General features: G+C 37.8%; 3 protein-coding genes and 1 pseudogene across 4 annotated transcripts in view; 1 reads left to right on the top strand and 3 right to left on the bottom strand.

Moving 5' to 3' along the window:
- Positions 1-26,677, bottom strand: part of LOC146453927 (uncharacterized) — a 251,249-nt gene that overhangs the window by 195,265 nt on the left and 29,307 nt on the right. The gene's annotated exons all lie outside the window — the stretch shown is intronic.
- LOC146453930 (uncharacterized) lies at positions 546-11,401 on the bottom strand. 2 transcript variants are annotated; one of them, XM_085096044.1, is made up of 2 exons: positions 11,345-11,401; positions 546-3,305 (listed from the first exon to the last, which is right to left on the bottom strand). In XM_085096044.1, the coding sequence occupies exon 2, from the start codon at positions 3,280-3,282 to the stop codon at positions 2,170-2,172; it is 1,113 nt and encodes a 370-aa protein (XP_084952170.1). In that variant the 5' UTR covers positions 3,283-3,305; positions 11,345-11,401; the 3' UTR covers positions 546-2,169. The 2 variants fall into 2 exon arrangements, with proteins under 2 accessions (XP_084952170.1, XP_084952169.1); XM_085096043.1 differs by lacking the exon at positions 11,345-11,401 and adding an exon at positions 7,369-7,488.
- On the top strand, positions 8,617-9,847 carry LOC146453931 (uncharacterized; annotated as a pseudogene).
- Positions 16,110-26,677, bottom strand: part of LOC146453928 (uncharacterized) — a 31,333-nt gene continuing 20,765 nt past the window's right edge. The window contains exon 3 of the mRNA XM_085096058.1: positions 16,110-21,201. Within this exon, the coding sequence (XP_084952184.1) occupies positions 20,365-21,201 (837 nt within the window). The 3' untranslated portion in view covers positions 16,110-20,364. The remainder of the gene's footprint in view (positions 21,202-26,677) is intronic.

Below are 26,677 nucleotides of genomic sequence, written 5' to 3'. Positions count from 1 at the left end.
GCCTTTGATCGATTCCTTTACCTCTCAGCTCACACTGTACATGCGCAGGAAGAGCTGATTTCTCGGCGCTGTCATGCGCGTGCAAGTGAAACCCACTTACTATGACGTCAAAAAGGGACTGAACGCGCGTTTTAGATTTTCGTAGTTTACAAATTCCAACTTCAGAATCATGGAGTAAAAAATATTCCCAATTCAATATCATCATCCCCCTTCGCGGAAAGTCTGCTCACCCAGTCTGATTAGGCGAGGATTTCGTCTGCTGTACCGAAGTGGATGGAAATCAGGTAAGGCCAAAATGTTTTAGATGAACTAACTAATTTCCATTACTGTTGTCTCACGACCAACATACAAAGCAATTAAATGGGCATCAAAAAAAAAAATTCTCAGGGCCAGGTTTTTCGAAAGCTGATTAACGCTTATCCATGATTAAAACTTAACCGAGGTTTTCATCTCGCTTGTTAAAAATGTTTTTAAAAGCTAATTTTAAGCTTATGGTAAGGTAAAGTCTAATTCAAAACTGGGAGACAGAAATCTTTTGGAAGAATCTTTATTGATTAAGAATTAATCTCCAATCAAAGTTTGCGTTAATCCAGGATTAGCTAAATTGGGCTTTGAACAACTGAGCCCAGGTGCTCAGGTTGTCCTGATACAGTTATTGTAGTTATTGGTATTACATTATAAATTTCAACGTTCTAACTATGCAACTCAATATTTATCATCTAAATTATATATGACAAAACATCTGACCACAACAGTCAGTTGTTTCATAGATGACAAACCCATGCAGAAACATGCGAAAATTCAGACGCCGAACTTTTCATGAGCCGAACCTAATACCTCGAATTAAGTACATGAAAAGTTCGGCGTCTGAACCAGTTGAGAACGGCTGTTTCAATTTGGAACGGCTCAGCCGGAGCGGCTTTGATTCAGACGTCAAACTTTTCATGAGCCGAACCTAATGCATAAATTATTATAACGTATTTGAAATAAAAAAAATAATAAAATAAAATTTAAACGCTAACATTTCGATTGGTTTTGCTTCAAGTAAATTAAGTTCGGCTAATTAAGTCCGGCGTCTGAATCAAAAGGCGGGATTTTCGTGATTTGAGCCGACCTTAATTTGAATTAAGTTCAGCTCATGAAAAGTTGGGCGTCTGAACTGGACCTTACTTTCATCCCAGTACTTATCAGCGCTCATCTGGGATAATTCTGGGTAATTTAGTGCATTGTCCTCCCATCCTTCTTGCAATAGATCAGGATCTGGAAGGACAATTTTGCTCTTTTCCAACCTGTTTCTCTCAACGTTTCGTATTAACCGCTATTTGGTTTTCCTCTACGCTTTTCACTACTTTTAACCCTAATTTACGGGCAAAAACGGCAAGGTTTGTTTGTATTTCCCACTGGAACTCCTCTCACAGGTAAATAAGATTTTAACTTTTCTACGCCCCAGTTACGGAAACAATCTTCATCACTTGAATCATTTTCTCACACGAGCGACGTCATGTTACCCCCTTTTTGAACCATGCTTCTTTGCGAAATTGATATATTCAAAATGGCGGCCAATATCCTTAATACGCTTTACTTTATCGAAAACATCAACAACATTTGTACTTAACGTTCTTGGTTGCCAAGCTCTAATTACTTCAAATTAGATACTTTAATTCACTTACGCAATCTAAAAATAGCTGTTGCACGCTCCGCGTGCCTATGTTTCACGTTAAAATTTCAAAGAAAGGAGATGCAGGCTACAAGCTTTCCCTAGCAAAAATGAAGCGTGACATTGGTCCCCAGTCCTCTTTTGCTTATTGTTGTTAGGTGTGATTGGGAATAATACTCTACATTTCAATGTCATTACCATGGACATCGACGGGAACATGAACGGGAAGAGGTGTCCATTTTAAACGGGTTTCCCTACTAAGTGGGTTTATGCTAAGGATAGTATATTGGTCAGGACCAAGACAACCGTTCTTAATAACAAGGCACCCACATTAAGTGAGTGCCAATTTAGTCGGGTAGAATTGCACTGGGGTATAGTTTCCCCTTTGGCGAAGATTTTAAATACGGTTCATTGTGCTGAGGTATAATCTCCATATTTCACCGTTTTTATTAATGTAAACTTCGCCAGCCGCATTTGTTGACAAAAGACACGAGAGTAAACTTAAAATTAAATTAATCACTTATCATATGATTTTCATAGTGACCAAGAAGTAGCACTTCACTACTCAATTCCTCTTGACAAATCCAGCAGATGTGTTTTTCAACATGACCAGAGTGGAGTTCAATCAAAGTGTTGGTTTGTGTGGACATGTTATCTTGAATACAATCCCTAGCATCCTTGTGAGCTCTATCATGTTTTCTTAAAATTCTCAAGTTGCGAAAAAGCTTCTTGCACTGCTTGCATTCATAAGGCTTCTCTTCAGTATGAACTCTTTTATGTCTCCTTAAAGTTCCTGCTTCACTAAAACACTTGCCACACTGTTTGCATTCATAAGGCTTCTCTCCAGTATGAACTCTTCCATGCCTCCTTAAATTCCCTGCTAGACTAAAATACTTGCCACACTGTTTGCATTCATACGGCTTCTCTCTAGTATGGACTCTTTTATGCCTCCCTAGATTTCCTCCTCCACCAAAACGCTTGCCACACTGTTTGCATTCATACGGCTTCCCTCTAGTATGGACTCTTTCATGCCTCCTCAGAAGTCCTGCTCGACTAAAACACTTACCACACTGTTTGCATTCATAAGGCTTCTCTCCAGTATGAACTCTTTCATGTGTCCTTAAAGTTCCTGCTACGCTAAAACACTTGCCACACTGCTTGCATTCATAAGGCTTCGCTCCAGTATGAACTCTTTGATGTGTCCTTAAATATCCTGCTACACTAAAACACTTGCCACACTGCTTGCATTCATAAGGCTTCGCTCCAGTATGAACTCTTTCATGTCTCCTTAAAGTTCCTGCTTCACTAAAACACTTGCCACACTGCTTGCATTCATAAGGCTTCTCTCCAGTATGAACTCTTTGATGTGCCCTTAAAGTTCCTGCTACATTAAAACACTTGCCACACTGCTTGCATTCATAAGGCTTCTCTCCAGTATGAACTCTTTGATGTACCCTTAAAGTTCCTGCTTCACTAAAACACTTTCCACACTGCTTGCATTCATAAGGCTTCTCTCCAGTATGGACCCTTTTATGTCTTCTTAGGCTTCCTGCACCACTGAAACACTTGCCACACAAAGGACATTTGTAAGCTTGGCCTCTTTTATGTCCCGAGAATCTTGGCATCCTTCTTTAGTGCTGTTTGCTATCTGAAAGGTAATTAAAAACATCCGAATACTGCTGAAAAGCTGTAAATAAGGAATCAGGGCGTCAGCATTTTTCATCCTAAAAGCAAACATTGCATTTGTATTATAAAGTCTTTACAGCAGCTAAAATGCAGTAACTTAGTTACATTTGATTTGGCTGTTTGGTCATGTTAGTGCCATGTTTATGGTATTTTACAACGCGCGTACATGCACAAATACTAGATGTTTCTCGTTAAATAGTGCAGTTAACACCGTGGGTACCATGTGGGTCGCTCAAATGTCAACTGTTCAGAAATGTTGGAAGCTGTATCTTTTGTCCTCAAAGCAACAAACATCCTAGGCTACATTTAAGTTTTCAAATCTCTTATAAGGGGACAACGTTCCACAACAGTGTTATAGGAAGCGTTATCACAAACTGCTTTATCAAATAAATTATGCACCATGCCTGCTGTCACGTATTATGTATGTAAGTATATAAATTGTAAATGAGGCTGATTGTGTATAGCTAGTTTTACTGCAGTGTCCAGACCTCAGTTTTACAAATGGCTATACAATTTAATTATCACTCTCGATTATCTCACAATCAACATTCTTACTGTTACGTGGGTCAATCTCTAAATTACAGGACTAAACCAACAGGAAGATCATAAGGTGATAGGCATGTAAATGCATAATACTTCAGATGTGAGGGGGTCTGGCCATACTAATGTATCTGGCCAGGAACCGAAGTATAACATCATCTGCAGCTTATTAACATACTGCAGTTTCCTGTTTCCATCCTCTGATCCTCGCATGCGAGGAACCAGCCGTCATCATCATTATCATTTACACCCTGTATATACATATATTAAAACACATTCTGGAAATCAACCATCACTGAAATATGATGCGAGGAACCAGCCGTCATCATCATTATCATTTACACCCTGTATATACATATATTAAAACACATTCTGGAAATCAACCATCACTGAAACAATGTATGGCAGCCACACCGCAATAAGTGCAAACTTCAATTTGTCAGCATGAGGCTTCCTTGCGAACAACAGGATCATGTCAAGAATGCCTACAATGTATGATGACAACTATTCATATCACGGCCTGATTAATACCCCTTAAGTTATAATTACTTTCAATGTTGCGTTAAATGTAAAAAAAGGGCAGTAAGTTGATCTGGTAAACTATTATGATAAACTTGATACATTATAGAAGCGGCTCTACGTTTGTAAATATAGCCTAATGATTTCCATTTAACTAGGTCAAGGACGTCAGAGTCAGGAGTTTTGCTGGGCGGTTTATGAATTAGTTTGGCTGCTTTCAAGTGCAGATGTTCTAATTCATTAAATGTGGATGGGATCCCCAAATAGCGATGCAGTACGTGATGCTTGGGAATATCCCCTTACAATATATTTCTTCTAGTACACCTGATGGTAGGGCTTTGAGCTAAGTAATTTTAGCTTTCCCCCAAACTTACGTATAGTGCAGGGTTTAACTGCAGTTCAGTTTCAGCCAATGACATTTTGCCTACCAAAGTCTAGATAATTGACCTTCACTATCTAGCAAAGGACACAACAGTTACTGAGGATTCAACTGTTTACAAATTTGTTTTCGAAAAATGCCTCAAAGGCTGAGCTAACAGAAATACTTTCTGCAACCCAGTCAAGAGACACCGTGTCATTCAAGATTGCTCAAAGACAGAAGTGGTTCTTAGATCAAGTAACAAACATAAGGACAAATTAGGTTTGTTAAACGAGCAATGTTCCCTTGGTAAAGAAAATCTACTAAAAAAAAATTGAAATGACCAATTAAAGGCTGCCATATTCATCAAGCTAACTTGACCAGTTTCATTAGAGAAATACAATTCATTGTTATGGGACATGTGATGATTCGATCTCTAATGCCTAAGATCTCGTAAGACAAACCCAGCGCACCTCACCTCACTACCAGGCACAAACAATATTGTTTATTCTTAGAGGTGCTAACTTAGCTTGACTTAACTCAACTTAATTTAACTTGACATATTTTGACTGTATATAAACATGTGGTGTTTGAATTTCTTTCTTTTTTATTGTAATATTACCCCAATTCTTTTGCTAAAGGTAATAAATAAAAGTATTATTATTATTAATGCAAATTTCAACTTCTACAAGTCCCCACAATTTCTAAGCCTTTTCAAAATATTATTGCAATAGTCCCTTGTTGCATTTCACACAGCAAATGAGCTCTGGTGCTCAGCTCTTACAGATAAAAGCTGTGGTCTTCAGACCCTAATAGTTGATTAAGTAAACAGTATCTGTGCCACTTTTGCCTAAAATTCAAACCATTCTAAGAGGCGACAGAGTTAATTCAAGTTAAAGTGTCTCAAACAAATCATCTACTACATTTCTTCAAAGTTTCACCCTATATTTGGCATGATTTTACAGAGCGTTAATCAATTACAAACAAGATGCCTGCTACACTGGCATTACGCGTGATGCTGGGGCTGATTCATTTATTCCAACTGTATGCTTTGCCGATTGATAAGACTATCCTTGCTAGTGGAATAGTTTAAGTCACGACGATCGCGTTACGTTGTTTCCTTTGTGTTACGCGACTCAGAGTATCACTGGAAATTTTAGCCTCCCACGCAGACGTTCTTAGGGCAGGAACGCGTGACGAACCCCCAAGAACGTCTGCGTGGGAGGCTATGGAAAATTTGTGAAATTCCATTACGATAACGTAAGCTTCTCAATGACCTCTTTTCAGTCTCGCGTCGTGGTCTAAGACTGTCAAACAAAGCACGATTCCTTCGCCAGGAACTCACCAATTTCCACCGTTTAACGTGTCGGGTGCTTCTTAGAAGTTATTCTTTCGATTTACCGCTTCAAAATGGTGAAATTTCCGTTTGAAAACGGCACACTTGAGTCCAGAACATGTTAAAACAATATGGCGCGACTATTTAATCCGTCATTAATAAATATATCAAATGATGTATTGACGTCACACAGGTAGGGGTGAGTGGGTCCCCTCTCTCACGATATAAGCGACAAGAATGGATTTTGATTGGCCTGCCTTTGTTGAAGACAATCAGAACAATACATCCCGAGTAGGAGAGGGGAGAGTTTAATGAATAAATTAATGTACCGATTTGTAGCTACTACGAAGAAAAAAAAACAAGATGCCTGCTACACTGGCATTACGCGTGATGCTGGGGCTCATTCATTTATTCCAACTGTATGCTTCGCCGATTGATAAATCTATCCTTGCTAATGGAATAGTTAGACTCACGACGATCGCGTTACGTTGTTTTCCTTGTGTTACGCGACTCAGACTTTCACCGGAAATGTGTGGAATTCCATTACGATAACGTAAGCTTCTCAATGACCTCTTTTTAGTCTCGCGTCGTTGTCAAGGACTGTCAAACAAAGCACGATTCCTTCGCCATGAACTCACCAATTTCTACCGTTTTAAATGTCGAGTGCTTCTTAGAAGTTATTCTTTTGATTTGCCGCTTCAAAATGGTGAAATTTCCGTTTGAAAACGGCACACTTGAGTCCAGAACATGTTATAAACAATATGGTGCCAAATTTAATCCGTTTTTAATAAATAGATCAAATGATGCGTTGACGTCACACAGGTAGGGGTGAGTGGGTCCCCTCCCTCGCGATGTAAGCGACAAGAATGGATTTTGATTGGCCTGCTACTGTTGAAGACAATCAGAACAATACACCCCGAGTAGGAGAGGGGTGAGTTTAATGAATAAATTAATGTACCGATTTGAAGCTACGACGAAGAAAAAGAAATCGTCCCGTTTTTAGACACGGTATGCCCCCTCAGGGCATCCCGCGTAAAAAAAAAAGAAATCGACCCGTTTTAAGACACGGTATGCCCCCTCGGGGCATCCCGCGTAATAATTTTTCACAAGTCAAGAAATCTACCTAATGAGAGATTTGATTGGTCAAAGGTACAATATGACAAAAGAATGTGGCCTTCCAAGCAGGCACATGTGGACAGGAGGGTAATATGCCTCCCCTAAAAATGACTGCATCAGAGGCTATATAAATGTCAAATGAAATAAATCTTGCACCAGCCAAACTCCTGATACCATCCCATGTGCCTTTTCAACCAAAACATAACCTTATGTCTGGAACAATCATTCCATTGAACTTAATCAAAAGTTTGATAATCCGAAGGAAAATAAAAATCAATTACAAATTTGGTTTTAATTGCATGTGTGCTGAGTTTCAATCACAAAACATACAATTTAGCTTGTTAATAAAAAGATGTTGTGTTCGCTAATCAAACATTCAAATCGGTTCTATTAATCAATTCAGCTGTAAAGGAGACAGCTTCTCCTTGTCTTGTCTCAGTAAAGTTCACATTTGTAACTAAACGCAGACACCTCACCAAGGGAGACATAAGGAGCTGGTCTTGAGGGTGTCTTCCTTTAGCCAAGGCAGAGATAACTGTAGACAGATAATTTTGACCAATTGGAAGGAGTATGTGTTATTAAGTTCATTTAGCTTGACAGTAAGGTACATAATTATTTGCATAAAGTTCACCATTTTGGTGGCTTTTTAAAACAGCAAATTATTATAATAAAAATTATAAAATAAAATCAGCAATAATAAAAACAAACAACACTACAATGTCTTCATAATGTCAAATAATTTGAAGGGGCATTGAATGGTCTATGTAACCATTCACAAGCAAGCAAGAACTGTGGTTTTTATTGCAAGCACGAGCAGTGATCAAATTTGTCTTGGGAGCACCAAGCATTTTTGAAAAACAACTTGTAAGCAGCAAGCACTTTGTTAATTTACCATCAGCAGCAAATTCTTATTTTTTTTAATTTCACATGTTGTTTTTTCCTATTAGAATGCACCTAGTAGTCTGGATGACAACTCCACAATACACTCCACTTTTACATCTTAACAATTACATACTCCGGTAAGTTAACTTATTTTTTTGTCCTGTGCTTTCAACTGAACTTGACATGATTTACCTAATTTCGAAAAATCTTTAATGAAGATCCGACCATGTAAGAAATTGGAAAGATTTTGCAAACACAAGCAAGCGAGCATTGGTTTAAACTTTGTGAGCAAATTGAGCAAAGGCCAAATTTTGCGAGCACTGCATAATTTTAATGGACCATTCTATACCACTCCTTGATGATGACATCATAAAGCTTCCAAAATGCTGTTTGTTTTTATTGTCACTCATTTTCAATTTAAACTGTCATTCAAAATCATTATTGATTAGAACTTAGAATGATAATAATAATAATAACAATAATGATAATAATAATAATAATATTTACAAGTTGACGAAGATCAAGATGGCAATGAAGCTCTGTCAGAACATGGATCCCTCTATGAGGGCAGTGCAACAGTTTGAAGAGAGGGCGGTAGAGAAGGGACACACTTTACTGATGAAGGAAGCGCATAAGTTTGCCGAGGAACTGGGCATGAGCCTATCTTTGGAGTACCCTCAACCGTCGTGCCGGTCTGTGAGCAATCCTGAGACGGAGATTAAAGGGCCAAAGGTGAAAGAACACTTCAAGAAGGCAGATATGGAGAAGCTGAAAGAGAAGATCAAAGAGGAGAAGTGGAACGGACTGTTCTTGCAGGCTAGGTGGCAGGACAGCGAGCTAAATCGGAGTGGATGCTTTGCTTGGTTGCGTGATTGGACCTGCGCTCCTACCCATACCATTGCTGGGGTAGTGGAGTTGTACAAGCAGCTTACGCCCACTAAGGTGTACACAGTCCACAAAACAGGGGCAGAACAGGGCGACGTAACATGTAGACTGTGTGGGAAATCTCCTGAGACGCTTGCGCATGTGCTAGCGGGGTGCTCTGCTCTGGCTCAGTCTAAATACCTAGAAAGACACATCTTCTTCGAGATGACGAGGGATCTGAAGCTAATTGATTCAGTCCCTCCCTGGTACTCGTGTGCAGTGCCCAAACCAGTCTATGAGTCATCTGAGGCATTAGCGTTTTGGGATGTTCCAGTTTTTGCTGAGCACACCATCGTCAAGACTAACAGAGTGGACACTCGATTTGTGGACCACAAGAATAAGAAGGTGTGGGCTGTGGAGATGTCCTGTCTGTGGATGGAGCATCGGGAAAAGAAGTCCGAGGAAAAGACGGTCAAGTATGGGCCACTGTAATTCGAGCTGAAGAAGCAGCACCCTGGCTATGGCCTTGAACAATGTAACATCATCATTGATGTGCTGGGGGATGGTCAAGGGATGTGGACCTGACAATGAGGAAGCTCTTTGGCAGCAGGGGTTATGACGTATTGAAAAGGATGCAGAAGGCTACCATCTCAAGTTCTCTCAACATAGTGAGAAGTTTCAAAGCTACCATCACTTGACTTTCCTTGAGGGAATAGCATAGGAGCTCAATATAGTTTTAGTATCAGAGAGCTTTAGATTGTCTATAAGATTTTTGTATTTTATCGCCAATTTTTTTTTAACTCAGCAGCTTTCTTTTTATAGTTCCTTCAGATCGCATAGGTTACGCTGCGCGCCCTATGTGGTTCAATTTTAGCATCCACACGTTTATTAACTGCACATAATAATAATAATAATAATAATAACAATAATAATAATAATAATAATAACAATAAAAATAATAATAATAAACTTTATGTAGGAAGGGTGACAATTCACAATATGTGTATCTGAAGAACTGGTGGTTCACCTTAGCAACTCGTAAAAGATAAACTATAATATAAGAGGATGTACCAAGGTGTACAACATATAAAACTTACATACAATGGCTGGATAACAACAAGAGTAAACACTGGATCATAACTGAGTTAAATTAAAAAATTGCGTTCTGCCAGTAAATGTAAATAAAGAGTGTAGACTACAGAACAAGGGCAAAATTCAGTGAACAGACTATTGACCATGGGTGAAATACAGACTAAGCTGATTGCTCCAACGCAATGAGGTTGGAACCAGAAAGCCATTATAACCTCCTTTCAGTGCAGAATAAAATGGAATATAAGGATAGGATCTGAATCATTGTTATAACAGACTAAAAAATTTAGCTTCCAGTTCCTTTGTTGTGATCATTAATTTCCTGTTGTTCCAAAATGTTGTGTTTCTTATCACAACTATTTGTCTTTTGATCCTCTCAGTTGTAGCTTCTTAGATAGCTATACAAGAAAAATAATTGAAGGTTAAAGTCTGCTTAGCTTACAGCTGTGCTTTTGTCATGGTACCCTCCACTCTATAACTCTCATAACTGTGAGGTTTGTGTTGAAGGAGCTTAATATTTTCCTCCTTTTGTTCATGCTTTTATAATAATCAAGAAGTGTACACCTAAGACTGAAAAGTTAACATGAAAGTTTGTTCAATGCATGCATCAATACTCAATTGAAAATTATGAATAGATTTGTAAGCAAATTAGCAAACGAGAAGAAGACGCAAATGACAGTAGAATTGATGGTACATGTATGGTGACGATTTCAAATCTTAGCAAATCTCAGGTGTTTGCTTTTAATGGTTTACAGTATGTTGTTTCATCAAAGTTTACATTTGACCCTGCTCTGAAATCTTTTCCTGGCATTTTTAATACCCTTGGCCTGCAGTCTTCATTTTACTGCGGGTGTGTAGGTCTGCAGTCTGAAGTCCACAGCTATTCTTTTTCACCAACGAATGCTCTACCATCATCAGTAAATGAGAGTCGTGTATTATTCTAGTAAGTGACACAGGCATACTCGGTAAACAAGAAATCCGAGTGCTCCTATCAAGAGTCGAACCTGATACTCCGAACTACTAATCGGAAGGTCTTTCTTTATTCCGAGTATGCCCGTGTCACTTTCTAGAATAACACATCTTTCTCATTCATTCACCAGACCGGAAATATACCATCACATTTATTTCATTTGTAAAGCTGCATAAACTCGACTGCATTCCGCAAAGTGCTTGTCGTACTTTCTCGAATATCTAAATGTGTTAGTTAAAATCGCCCTTTGTTTCCGTCAATTGCTTAATGCTCTCGCCCAATGGCCTTTACTATGGCTAAAAGTAAACTGAACAGTTTTTTTCTTACCTGCAAATGATGAAATCTTTCCGCTCACTCGATCAACAACCCAAACACAACAGATCAGCGTGATGCTCTTACTAACGGGGCGGTTACCCAGCCGGGTGGAGAAATTTGAAGTACAACCTCATATTGGACTGGACTTCGGATTGGAAAAGTGTAAGTTGAAACTGGCCCGCGCCGCAGACGGGCTATAAACCCCGGTTATTACCGAGAGTTATAGCGTGTCTGCGGCGTAGGCTAGTTGAAATCAAAGGTATAATATTTTGGTAGCATTTTCTTAGTTTTTGTGTTGATTACCAGGAAAGGATCCCAGAACGTGGCATTTCTCAACTGCTTGAACCTTGCCTCACCCGGATCGCCATTTTGAGTATCGCGAGAACCCTGGGGACGAGGCGTCCTCGGATAACCAGGGGGGATCGAGTGGGGACGAGGAAACAGTCGAAACTGAACTCCATAGAATTTTTTCCCACCCCCACCATTGCCCTCTGGGTCACCGAGGATGGGGACCAGGTTGTCAAGATGGTGCCTCAGTTTGATACTGCGCACTAATTCAACCTACGACATTATCATAAACTGGCCAAAACCATTTCTGTTATCGGAGAAACCGTCCTTAACAACAGAGGAACAGTGTCGTAACTGATAATTCTGGACATTTTTCCAAGTCTGATTGGTTGAGGGCTTCGTCTGCTGTACCGAGATGGATGAAAATTAGGTATTTTCTATATTTTTGCATTTTCTTTGTAAAATTCTTGGCACAGGTGGTTGAGGGAGTTATCTTATCATCAGTCTGAAACCGAATTTAATGAAAATGTTTGCAATTTAAACGATTCAGCCATTTCAATTTAAATCAAGAAAAGGATATCCACTTAAAATGTGTGTTTCACGCTACACAACAGGTTAGAAAGGGACTACTAGGCGTGAATTTAATATTGTCGGAAAGAGCAGTTAATGTGCTTGCAATCTCACAGCCTTGGGAAAAAAATGTATAAACAAAACAACATTCTATTTTTTTTTTTTTACTTTCCATTTTATTAGTTGTAGAATATAATACGAAAAGTCGAATAGAGAAAATATGTTGGTACAGTCTGTAGCTGCTCTGAGAAGATGGATTGATTGATTGATTGATTGATTGATTGATTGATTGATTGATTGATTGATTGATCGATCGATCGATCGATCGATCGATCGATCGATCGATCGATCCTCCTGGACCTGAATTGCCTCCACTTGGGAGTTAAAGATTTTCAGAGAGATTCTCTGAAAATGTTTGTCTGTTTTAATCAAAAAGTAAAATTAGGGGTAACTACGCATTTAAATTAAGCTTAAATTTGGGGGAAAAAATCCATACACTGTTACGTATTTCACAGCTATTTAGAATTATTGTTGCTATATTAGCCCTGAAAATACGTGGTTCCAATTACTTGCTACGATCTGACTTTTCACGTAGACTCCTAAGACTTTTCACGTAGACTCCTCCTTTGATCGATTCTTTTACCTCTCAAGTCACGCTGTACATGCGCAGGAAGAGATGATTTCTCGGCGCTGTCAAAAAGGGACTTAACGCGCGTTTTAGATTTTCATAGTTTACAAATTCATAATACAAAAGTATGGAGTAAAAAATATTCACAATTCAATATCATCAGCCCCCTTCGCGGAAAGTCTGCTCACCCAGTCTGATTAGGCGAAGGCTTCGTCTGCTGTAACGAAGTGGATGGAAATCAGGTAAGGCCAAAATGTTTGAGTTCAATTAACTAATTTCTATTGTATTTTCTTTACCAAGTTCGTTTAACAACCGGTTGGGAAAGTTATCTTTTTATTGAAAATAGAATTACCGAAAATTTTTGCAATTTAAACGTAAATGACTACGTAAAATATGACGAGGGAGGTTACGACATTTCCGCCTTTTAGCGGAGGGTTTTTGCTTAGACTCGGTTGAATAAAATAGAAATAAAGCCCAGCAGTTGGTTAAAAATTAAATAACTAGGGTTCGGCATTTAAATGGAGTATTTATCGGGCAAATTCGATTCGTTTGGACTCCTGTTTCACGACAGTCAAGGACTTTCAGTTACAACAGTTTGCATTGCGAGTCACTTTATCCACTTTCCGGAATTCGAAGACATGGGGAATAAGGATGGCTTGGGGGAGGGGGGGGGAATGTATAGGATAAGCAAACGATGGAATCTAGCGGAGAGTAATGGTACTGCTATTATTTCATGCTACAACAGGTTCCGCAACAGGCTAGAAAGGGACTACTGGGCTTCTATTATTACCAGAAAAAAGCTGTTGATGTGCTCCAGCTCTCACAGCTTTGGGAAGTAAACTTGCAAACTTTCTTTCATGAATAAACAAAACTACCGCTGTTTTTCAGAGACATTCAGCTTCAACCACAAATGATGCATACGACTTGTTGCTTGGCGACGAAAACTCTGTTTCTTACCTGCCGTTTAAGCCAATGGGAAGAAATAGTTTATAAGTATTATAACACGGATGAGACACAAGACTGGCGCACTTACGGAAACAGATGGATCAATCAAGGAACTACTTCTCTCCACAGGACAAACCCATTGATATAAAAAATGTAGATATCCAGACTGAAACAGGGGTAACATTAAAATATTTCATACAAAGTATTGTTTCCTGTCTAAATGACAAAGGCAAAGGGCCCTTCATAATTCAATATATTGGAGTCTGGGGATGCATTCAGAGTGAACGGACGTTATTTTTGAGTCTCCGATGAAGGCCAAGCCAAATGCGAACTTACTAGTAAATTTATCACCCAAAACTCTCCCTAAAGCCATGTGAAGTTGTTTTAATACAAAAGTATGAGTGGAAAAAAAAAGTAAAAATTAGGAGAAACGACCCAGACCGAGTAGTTCAACCGGCGATGAACTCGAACAAGATGGCCGCCCTTATGAAGAACCTTTAGCTCTCTACAATGCACTTGAACAAAAGGACGCTGAGAAAAGTGTGGAAATTGCAAGCCTAAAAGCCCTCCTTCAGGAAGCAAGAGATAATTTGAAAACTCTCAACGATAAAGTAGTTGCTCTCGATGCTTCAATTCAGTTCACACAAAACGAAGAAGATGAGGTAAAAGACCGTTTGGCGACGTGTGAAAAGGACCAGGGGCCCGTTTCTCGAAAGTCCCGATAATTAACGGGCCCGGAAAGCTGTTGTTGTTTACATTGAGGATCGAGGTTTCAATAGTTTTGCAGATAATATGATAAAACTATCAGTTGACAAAACAAAATGGATTGGTTTGTTAGCTAGGACCCGCGCTTTTATTCTTTAGATTTTGATTTGAATATTTGATTTCGGGCCCGATAAGTTACCGGAACTTTCGAGAAACGGGCCCCAGATTATACAAGAGAACGAGTTAACCCGCCAAAGCATCAACAGTCGCAGATGGAACCTGCTTTTCCTCAAAATTAATGAAAACAAAGACGAGAATTGCCACCAGCTCGTAAAAGATGTATTGACAAACAGTCTTAAATTTGAAGAAGAGTACGTAAACAACATTCCATTATGTGGCGTCTATCGGCTGGGCAAGAAACGTCCAAACGCTAACCAGCCAAGACCAATAATCGAACGGTTTACCTGCCGGGCCAACAGAGATCAAGTTTAGCGCCAGCGCCGTCGCCTGGAAGGATCCCACGCCAGGATAGCGGAAGACCCTCCCTTCCTCGTCCGCGAAATTCGAAAGAATTTTCTAGTTCCAGCATTGAAGAAAGCCAAACCGGTCCCCGGTGTCAAAGCATCCATTGTTGGTGACAAGCTCGTAGTAAACGGCCGGAGTTACACCTTAAACAAAATCCCCATGAAATGGAGAAACGATCAAGTCCAACAGCAGAATGTTCCTGCTCAAGAAAGCCAAAGTCTTGACGATCCCACCTCGCTCGAAACCGAACCATCCCAAGAAATGCCAGAAATCACATACAGTCGAACCTCCCTTTGCGACCACCCCTCGTAAGCGATCACCTCTCATTAGCGACCACTTTTCCAAAATACCAAACGTTTTCGAGTCAAATCACTATAGATGGAACCTCTCGTAGGCGAACACCTCTCGTAAGCGACCACTTTTAGAGATGATTGTTTATAATTTTCAATTGTTTTAAACCTCCCGTAGGCGACCACTTGACGCACAATCTGCTGTATCTCTCACGGGCGGAAATCGAAAAATGTGTCATTACAGCAGACGTCGTAAATCTCACAGTCGGAGCTACCGAAAGTGTTTCCCGATGTAGCTTAGCATTGAAACAATTGATAAAATACACGTGCACTATACTTCACACTGAAATAAACTTTGATCAGACTGAATCCCTTGTAGGAAAAAACTCTCTTATCTTTTTGCTTATGTTCCGTTCCCTGAAAAGTTTAGACGGCGTCACCTGGAGTAATAAAAGAGTCAAGTTTCTTTCACAATAATTGTCTCAATCGCCGTATTAAGTAATTTGCGAGATACAATGAATAATTACCATAGACCCCCCTTTTTGCCTAGAATAATTTTGGACCAGTCTTAATATACTTGTAGCTAAGAAAAGTTATTACTACGGGTTTCGATAAGCACTGGCAAAGGCTTAGGTCCCCGCAATAACCATATGTAAATTACCCGAAATTTAGACCTCCTGTGGTTTGACCTCTGGTAAGCGACCACCTCCCGTAAGCGACCACATATCCTTGACAATATGGGTGGTCTCTTACGGGAGGTTCGACTGTAGTGTTGAACGAACCTATTACGGGGAATTAGCTGGGTTCACTTCAACAAAAGATCCAATAGCTTCTCAGTTGACTCTTCTTTATTGCCTTACGAACTTGCAACAGTTCAGCTTACTCTAGTGTACAATCAATTCTTTACGTATACTAAAACTAGATGGCACCCATTTTTATACTGACTCGACAACCACCTGCTCAACACAAATTAAATCTTACGCAAGCCTACTGTGATTGGCTGTAAGGAGCTTATTTGCATCCGTGCCTTCGATCTATTAGTCAAGTCAAAGACATCTTTCTTGAGAAATATCACTATGAAGGTTGGGTTGTCCAGTCAATACAAAACAGGGAGACCAATATAGAAATTACAAAGTCCAGGCTTATACAGTAAAGTTTCACAAAGATAATCTGAAAAACACTAAAAGTTGTTGTTTAAAAATTGTACAAGTAGTCGATTCGTTGAAGGTGTTAGCCTTCTTCATCGAAAGTGACTGGTTAAACGTTTCCATAAATTGAATGAGTACGTTGTAAACAAAACCTAGCACTCAAATTATATATTCAATACGTGGCTGATAGCAGAATTACAACAATGGATATTTATCTTCATAATCACCCTAAGATCATAGTATTTACTTTTAAAAACACCTTAAAATTACAGATATTGTTGTTTAGATATCTTCATCTTAAAATGAACATCAACTACCATGAATTCGGTAAAAGAACCCAAGAAAATCTACTAAAAATGACTAAAAATGAGAGCAGTAACAATTTCCTGGAATAAACCGTCGAAAGGTCAAGTTGAGGAAAAACTTATAAAAAATAAGGTAAACAAGGTGTCATCATTTGTAGGAAACTTAATTGAAAATATTTTTACGATCACAAGTGTTTCCGCGGAAGCGTACAACTGCTCATACCGAATTCATGACAGGAGAATTTATACATTAATCACACATTAAGAACAACTAAGTCGAACTACAAGGTGTTATCTCTAGAGAGCTGCGTAACGAAGGAAATGAGTCAATTGGTCTTTTTCTGTGATATTCCCCAAACCGAAATATAATTTGTAATAAGTCCAAACACCAAATAAAATTCCTTCAACTATTTGAACCCCAAATAATTGCGTTGTAAATATTTTTTCATCATTGTCAATTTTTATCATCTAACAATAGAAAGTTCTCCTACAAACATTTATTTAAATCACAAGTAAGTTGTTTAGTAGTAACTACCCTTTTTAAAATCGTCAACCTGTTGAATCGCAGGTCTGACCTTATATATTTCTATCTGACGCTGTGTATTGATCTTTAAAAGGGACTCAATGAACTTGCTCCAATAACATCTATAAGCTTCGACCAGACTGAAACGCGAATTAGTGTGTTTCCATCGTGTTCAGGTCTTATTAGATCTCTTAATCTTTCGTTTATTCTATATAATAATCTCGTAACAATTTTTCGTTTCGTAAATTATGTTAAAATCTTGGTTCTAAATGTTAGTTCCATTTCAGTTAAGCAATTTCCTACTTTAATTTTTTGGAAAATAATTCTGTTTGATTCTATCTGCGTTGAATATACAAGAAGTAATATGCAAATTTCAAATTTCAAACCCGCTGCATTGAAGTTTTAAAGTGCTAAGAATACTGTTCAAACAAATGTGTTATTACAAACCCATCAGGGAATTATGACAACTCTGACACCCCTGTTATGAACAATCCCATTGATATCAAATGTCTGTCAGTGAACATTAGAGGCTTAAAAAAGGCTTAAACAAATCATTAAAGCGTCGTACCGTCTTTAGGTGGCTACATCTTCAAAAGTGTTCTTTTGCTTTCTTACAAGAAACCTATAGCTCAAAAGAATGCGAAAACGTTTGGCAACCGGAATGGGGTGGCGAGGTGTATTTTAGCCACGGCACAAATCATAGGAAGGATACCATGATTCTTATCAATCCTAAAATGAAGTGCAAAGTTGAGAAGAAAATCTGTCTTGAAACAGTGGCAAAGCACAAAACAGGCCTTTCAGAATGACACATATCGTCACGATAAAATAATTTGGAACAACCGCAACATAAAAATCGAAGGTAAAACGCGTTTTTATAAAGATTGGTTCGAAAAAAATATTCTACGTATTGAAGACCTTCAAAATGACGGAAATTTCCTTTCTTTTAATCAATTCTCCGAAAAATTTCATCTTGAAACGCCGTTCACTTAACATTTTGGATTGATCAATTCTATTCCGACTAAATGGAAATTAGCAATAAAAAGAACTCCCCGGCAAATGTCGGAAAATGGTAACAAAACAAACATTATCTCTACCAAAAACGTATACTCCGCTATGATAAAAAACGCTTTTTTTACCCCCCCCCCCCCCCCCCCCCCCCGCTGAAAGCAAAATTTTAAGGTACGGTTTTAATCAAGCAAACATAAACAGAGTTTATGAATTACCCTTTCAGATAAAAAATGACATAAGAATATCAATGTTCCAATATAAGATCATTCATAATATTCTTGCAACAAAAGTTAGCCTTTTTAAAGCCAAAATTTCAGATAATGATATACGCCCTCAATGTCTCACTGACAGACATTCTTTAGATCACATGGTTTTACACTGCTCTTTAACTTTATCGTTCCGGAATTTATTTCAAAACTGGTGGTCCAGTAAAACTAAGGAAAATATCACATTATCAAACAGCATGATTTTATATGGAATTTTTGACGATAAGATGCACATGTACGCTTTAAACTACACACTTCTTATCGCGAAATACTCCATATATTGCAAATGCTTACACGATGAAAAACTATGTTTCGACAGTTTTCTGTCACTCTTAATGGAAAAAGTTAATATACAAAGAGAAATTGCTATTCAAAACAACAAACTTACTGAATTCACTGAAATATACAAAATGTTTTTGTAATTATTATTTTTTTCTTTTTAAAAAACACTTTTTTTTCGTCGTTACTTGTTTTTTTTTTCTTTCCCTTGCAAGTATGATAATATACATATGTATCGCACATAAAATCTATTGTAACTTACGTATATACTTCAGAATATCTTGTAAAACGCTACTGTTTATATGTACTTTGTATAGTTTACTGTTACTGTTTCTTGTAAATACTAACTCTAACAAAACATAATTAAAAAATTAAAAAAAAAATAAATAAAAAATAAAAATAATTCTATATATTGTAGACTCCGGCTTTGGCCTACAATGTTTCAAAATCAGACGAGGTTATTTTATTGTGCGATCTAACCCAAATGGGAGACTGACCAAAAGAAAAGATTGAAAAACTAAAACCAAGAGCCCAATGTCCTCTATTAAAAAAAGGTAAGATCCTATCCAGGAAGAAAACCAATTGTAGAGAAATTGCGTAATTTAATAAAGAAGATCAATTGCGAGTAAATTCAAACCCAGTTGACCCCATCTTCGCAATCTACGTTTTCAAATACTTACTATTTCAAGTGTCCCGATCACAACTGGCATGACAAAAATCCACTTCTGCAATTCTAGATATTTTTAAATTCCATTTCTAAGCTTTGCTAATATTCATTATTCTCCATCCTCGTTCCCACTAGCCGCCCTCTTCCCAGGGGACAGCAAGAGGAGGGACCCTGGGAACGAGTTTGCAGTGTCCTCCTTTTCTTTTTTCCAATGCTTGCGTATCAAAGATTTCTACATTTACTTATTTACTAATCGACCTTACTAACGGTAACAAACCACATGAACCTTGGTTTAGATTAGCTCTATTTTTTCCAGCATAACAGTACGGTAGACAAAACATGAAACAATATTAATTATTATATAATATTCAAAAGGAAGCCGTGTGGTTTACCGCAACTGCCTTTTACCCAGAGCTGTAAGGAATAATGTGAAAACAAAAACCGACAATCAGTTAAGTTGTGAAAATGCTCTCAACACAAATGGTAATAAACTGGACGTCCTCTCGTGTCGTTGAATCAAAAACTTCGCGCCGGAGGGAGTATAGATAAGCTAATTATAGCAGCTTTTTTTTTCAATTTGTTCATTAAAAGTGACTTTTTACATTTCAAAAGCAACGACGTAGCTGTTTCGAAATGAACTGTAACGAGACTTATTGTACGTAGAGTGCCGAAGAGTAGACGTTATATGCCAGGAGTGAATGATGCAGCGTATCACATCTTGATTCAACATTAACGTTCTTGCTGAAAAAAATTCTCTGACTTGAACAATCTTAGTCCAGTGTTGACATGAGAGTTAAGTTAATCGCTTACAATCATGTGATTTTCATGGTGGCTAAGGAGTAACGCCTCACTACTCAACTCCTCTCTCCTCTCCTCGCAGTTTTTTCAACTTGACCAGAGTGGAGTTCTATCAAAGTGTTGGTTTGTGTGAACATTATCTTGAATGCAATCCGTAGCATCCTGGTGGGATCTCTCGTGCTTTCTTAAACTTCCCAAGTGTCGAAAAAACTTCTTGCACTGTTTGCATTCATATGGCTTCTCTTCGGTATGACCTCTTTCATGCATCCTTAGCGTTCCTGTTTGACTAAAACACTTGCCACAGTGCTTGCACTCATATGGCTTCTCTCCAGTGTGAACTCTTTCGTGTGTCCTTAAATGTGCTGTTTGACTAAAACACTTGCCACACTGTTTGCATCCATATGGCTTCTCTCCAGAATGAACTCTTTCATGTGTTCTTAAGGCTCCTACTACACTAAAACACTTGTCACACTGTTTGCATTCATAAGGCTTCTCTCCAGTATGAACTCTTTCATGTGTTTTTAAGGCTCCTCCTACCCTAAAACACTTGCCACACTGTTTGCATTCATAGGGCTTCTCTCCTGTATGAACTCTTTCATGTGTTCTTAAGGCTCCTACTACAGTAAAACACTTGCCACACTGTTTGCATTCATAAGGCTTCTCTCCAGTATGAACTCTTTCATGTTTCCTTAGAGTTCCTGTTCGACTAAAACTCTTGCCACACTGTTTGCATTCATAAGGCTTCTCTCCGGTATGAACTCTGTCATGTGTCCTTAGAACTTTTGCTTCACTAAAACACCTGCCACACTGTTTGCATTCATAAGGCTTCTCTCCAGTATGAACTCTTTCATGTCTTTTAAGACCTGCTGTGTCACGAAAACACTTTCCACACACAAGACATTTGTAACCTTGTCCTCTTTTATGCTTCGAGAATCTTGGCATACTGCTTAAGTGCTGTTTGCTATCTGAAAGGTAATTTAAATACCATTTGAATGTAACCGAAAAGCTGTACAAAAAGGATCATGCTGTGAGGCTTTGCAATAGCGAAACACAGGCACGTGAAAGTGTAAGAGCTACTTTTGGATTGTGTAAATAGTTCTTCGGTCATCCCATTTATCTACTTGTAGTAGTTAGTGCTTTTCAGGACAAGGGTTAAGCAACCAAGAAAGTTCAGTACAAATGTCGTTGATGTTTTTCATGAGGTTAAGAATGAGTCAAGTGTGACCGCTTGGATTATGTAACGCTTACGTACGTGCCGCTTATCACTGTCAACTTCAGGTATTTGGACTGGTCTAAAGGCTTGTAATCACATCGATGTGAACAAAGACACCTAATGCTGTAAATTGAAGCTCCTTTTTGTTTGACAGAAGATGATTGCAGATAAGCAGTTTTGCATATCGAAAGTTACGGAACTGAATCAACATTGAAAGAAAATCCTCGTGCGGAACTAAACAATTAGTATTTTCAGTTTCAGCATTTATAGGACTGAGGGGGGTCTAGAAAGAAAGGCTTTTGCCCTGGTAGAAAAGATCAAGTAACTACATTTCACCATTTAGTGATGATTTGAGATTACCGATAGTAGATCATCTGTCCTTGAAGCATAAAGGTTTTTTTTCGTTCTGAGAACTGTGTGTTGGAGTCTTGTTGAAACCTGACGTGTGGACAACAAGGCCGCCGTTCAGATAGTCGTTCCTAATAGTTTAGTTCCCGGTTCGCCCTCATTCTATACGTTAAAGGTTCTGTTACAGTCACGAAGAACCCAGATGACCAGATGTTAGGGTCTAGATTTTCAAAGATACATGAAGCTAATTATGTAAGTAGTCTTGGCATGAAATATTACAATGATTCCTTGGCAACCCCCCCCCCCCCCCAAAAAAAAAAAAAATAAATAAATAAATAAATAAATAAACAGCCATTATTCAATACAATGTGGGTTGTGAGTTAAAACCACTGCATTCTCTAAAGCTATGCAATGAATATTAGCTGTATCCTTTAATTTGTTTAGAGCAGGATTTTTCAAAATTATCGAAAATTTAGTATCTAGTTATCTAGTTATCATGGAGATGTCATAAGATGTTTAACGTTGAGACTCAAAAGCTACTTGCATCAGCCATTTTAGCTGAGGTTCTAAAGTTAACAGGGGTAATGAGGGTAGGAGGGAGTTGTTTGAAGGATATATCATGATTGAGGGTGGGAGGGGGGAACATCTACATAAATTATGAATGCTTTCAAAATAATTAATGATAGCCTGCCACTGTATTGTTACTTTTGTGGGAGTCATATTACCCTCCTCCTCACAAATGACCCCTTACTCAAGGTTCAAGGTTCATTTAAGGTTCATTTATTTCACAATATTACACAACATTAACATAGAAAGAAAAGTATTACAACAGATAATTACAAGATAAAAATAAATACAGTACAAATTATAAAATGTGTGTGGTGTTCAAAGTAGCAAAGGTTTTCTAGTTGACCACCACCTACTTTAAAGTAAACAAGGAAATGACACTGAGCTTTATTGAAATATTAGAAGATGTAGGAGTTGTTTGTAGAGCCTAGGATTAATGTACAAGAGAGAATTACATTTGTGTAAATTAACGTATGTTACAGATATACTGAACCGAGCAAGAGATCTAAACAGGGCAAGCTTAATAAAAGAAGAACGAAGTGAAAAATAAATAAATAAATAAATAAATAAAAAAAAAACACACACACACACACACCAAAAAACAACATACAAACAACCAACAACAACAAACAAAAAAAAAGGAAAAGGACAACACATCATCAGCAGCAACAGCAGCGACAACAAAGATCAAAATATAAGCAGACAATAATATTATTATTATTATTATTATTATTATTATTATTATTATTATTATTACTATTATTATTATTATTATTATTATTACTATTATTATTATTATTATTATTATTATTATTATTATTGAAGGTCAGCATTCCTTTGCCAACCCTAAAACAATGACATTTTGCTTACCAAAGTCTACATGATTGACCTTCACTATTCAGCAAACGACACCAGTGGGAATTCAACTGTTTGAAATTTGATTTCCCAAAATACCTCAAAGGCTGAGGTAAGTAATGCTTTCTGTAACCCAGTCAAGGGACACTGTGGATAGATTTGAGTTCAATTCAAAACTAGTGCAAAACAAATCTAAGCTTAGATGGTAGGTTAGTGTGAGAGTCCTTAGCAGAGTGTGCTTATAATCTTTACTTAGCCAAGCTGTTTTACATAAATTTCAATATCTTCAACAGACAGGAATATCCTCTTATATAAACCCTTCAAAGATTCATTTCAATACAAACTCCCATGCATTTGGCCTTATCATCAATATCGAACATGACTTGCTAAAACCCAAAAACACTTTCCTTTGAAGCAAGAGACTCCAAGTTTTCTGAAAAAATGAAATGGTTTGGATTTTACTGAAAGGATGGTGTCAGTATTGTGGTTTAAATTGATTTTCTAATGTGAAAGAAAGACAATCATTTCTGCATACCACTTGAGCTTACATATAGATGAAAGTGGTCCTTTGACTGAGTAGCAAAAATGAGAACACATCAGGTTTGTGAAATGAGCAAGTTTCCCTGTATTGGTAAAGAAAATTGTCTCATAAAATTAAAAAAAATAACCCCATTAAAAGGTTGCCACACGCATGTGTCAGCTAACTTGAGAAGTTTTTCTACTGAATTTACATTTTGTTGTTGTTGTTGTTGCACATCCAATGTTTTGATCTCAATGAAAATATTTCAACTTGTTGAATTCTCTTTCCCCATTCATTCCCTCCCCATGCTAAATTAATTCTAAGCATTTTTGAATGGCAGCAGTAGCATTTGACACAGAAAATGAGCTCTGGTGCTCTCTAGCGCCTGCAGTATCTGTGATACTTTTTCCTAAAATCCAAACTATTCTAACAGGTGACAGATTTAATCCAACATTAAACATCTCAGAAAAACATCAACCATGCAAGTTTCAGCCATATATTTGGCATTTACAGAGCATTGATCAATTAGAAAAAAATTTTCACAAGAAGTGCAGAAGTCTATGTAAATTATGAGAGATTTGATTGGTCAAAGGAACACGATGGCAAAAGAATGTGGGCGTCCAGCAAGCAGGCACTTGTGGACAGGACGGTAAATATGACTGCCCTAAAAACGACTGCATGAGAGGCTATACCAATGTCAAATGAAATAAATCCAAACTCCTGATTCCATCCCATGTGCCTTTTCAACCAAAAGTTAACCTTATGTTTCCAATAATCATTCCATTGAACTTAATCAAAGTTTGATAATGCAAAGGAAAATGTAAACCAATCACATATTTGGTTTTAAATTATTGCATCCCTGCAGAGTTTCAGTCACAAAACATACAATTCAGCTTGTTAATAGAAAAACATGCTGCATTCACTAATCAAAAATTCAATTCAGTTCAATTAATTAATTCAGCTGTAAGTCAGACAGCTTCACCTTCTCTTGTCTCAGTGAAGTTTACATTAATTTGTAACTAAATGCAGACACCTCAGCAAGGCAGACATAAGGAGCTGGCCTCGAGGGTGTCTGCCTTAGGCAGAGATGACTGTAGATAGATTTGACCATTGGAAGGAGTTTGTGTTAAGCAGTTCATTTAGCTTGACTGTAAATGTCATAAATTATACATAAAGTTGGTGGCTTTGTTTAACAGTAATAAATTATAATAATAATAATTATTTTAAAATAAAATCAGCAATAATAAAAACAAACAACACAGCAATGTCCTCAAGATGCTATTGTCTCAAGCCATTTGAAATCCACAATGGCATCATGAAGCTGCCAAAATGTTCTATCAATAAGTGTAAAACACACACTACAGACTACAGAACAAGGGCAAAATTTAGTGAACTGATTGCAGATCATGGGTAAAAAACCAGACTAAGCTGATTGTTTGGATTCAATGAGGTTGGCACCAGAAAGTTATTATAAGGCAAAGCTCATTTCAGGCAAGAATAAAATTGATTGTAAGGATAGGATCTGAATCATTGTTATACCAGGGTAATAAACTTTAGCTTTCTGTTTTTTATCTCCTTCAGGTGTGACCGTTTCTTGTTGTCTCAAAATGTTGTGTTTCTCATCACAGTTATTTCTCATTTCACAGCTATTTCTCATTTGATCCTTTAAGTTATAGCTTCTTAGACTGCTATGCAATGTATTATCGAAGGCTTAAGTCTGCCTAAGCTAGGGCTGTGCTTTTGTCATGGTTACTCTCCATTCTATAACTGTTATAACTGTGAGGTTTGTTTTGAGCGAGCTTAATGTTTTCCTTCTTTTGTTTATGCTTTTATAATAATAGGTACTTCAAGATCCAACAACGTGGACGTGACTAAAGCCGACCGGAAGTAAAAATACCAAAATGATTACCACAGCGCATGATCGTGACGTAAACAAGTCCCGTTCTTGCTCAAGATGAACGTGCTGGACAGCAATTTCACATTGTCAACAAACTGTAAGTATTTCAACTTATTTCAGTTACAAAGACACAGTGAATTGGCACTTTTTCTTTGTATATGGAATGCTTTATCATCCCAGCATTTTTTGTCGTTTTTTTTTTTTTTTGTCTTTTCTTGTCCAGCTCACTTATATTTCTGAACAAAGTCAGTTTGGGTCATGGCCTCAAACTCCAAACCGCAATGGGTAGATTCTTGTATTGTTCGTTCAGTGAATTACGGCTAAAAGAAACAAATAATGATTTGCTGTATATAAAGCACTGTTGTTCCTGATTACAGTATTTCCTTTACCTTGAAGATTTTCCCAGTACAGTTGAACCTCCCGTAAGCGACCACCCATAATGTCAATAATATGTGGTCGCTTAAGGGAGGTAATCGCTTACCAAAGTTCAGACCAGGGTGGGTCTAAATTTTGGGTAATTTACATATGGTAATTGCGGAGACCTAACCCTATTACCAGTGCTTATCGAGACCCAAAGTAATAACTTGATTTAGGAGATTTAGGAGCAAACAGTAAACAGCATTTTTGCAATGTTACATTTCAAGCATAAAACATCTACAACTTTCGGGTTTGTTTGTTTACAAGTTACATGAAGCCAGTTGAGGTTCTTTATCGCCACAATTTTTCTGTTGAGTAATACAAGGTTGAGAGAGTCATCACCAGTCATGCATGTACATGCATGCTATTTACAAGAAAAGAGAGTTTCTTTCCCACAAGGGATTCAACCTTATTAAATTTTATTTCAACTTACACCGATAGTGCATGTGTATGTTATCAATTGCTTCAGTGCTAAGCCATTTCGGGAGACACTTCCGGTAGCTCCAACTGTGAGATTTAAATACAGCGTCCGGTGTAATGATTTGGGCCAATATATTGCAGCGACACATTTTGTAATTTCTGT

This window comes from Pavona decussata, unplaced genomic scaffold (assembly GCF_977016875.1).
Source record: "Pavona decussata unplaced genomic scaffold, jaPavDecu1.1 SCAFFOLD_321, whole genome shotgun sequence".
NCBI classification, from domain to species: domain Eukaryota; kingdom Metazoa; phylum Cnidaria; class Anthozoa; order Scleractinia; family Agariciidae; genus Pavona; species Pavona decussata.
This window is presented reverse-complemented; position numbering and strand designations above follow the sequence as displayed.

Excerpts from the sequence above, each read along its gene's own strand:
- LOC146453930 (XM_085096044.1), bottom strand. The coding sequence starts at position 3,282 with ATGCCAAGATTCTCGGGACATAAAAGAGGCCAAGCTTACAAATGTCCT.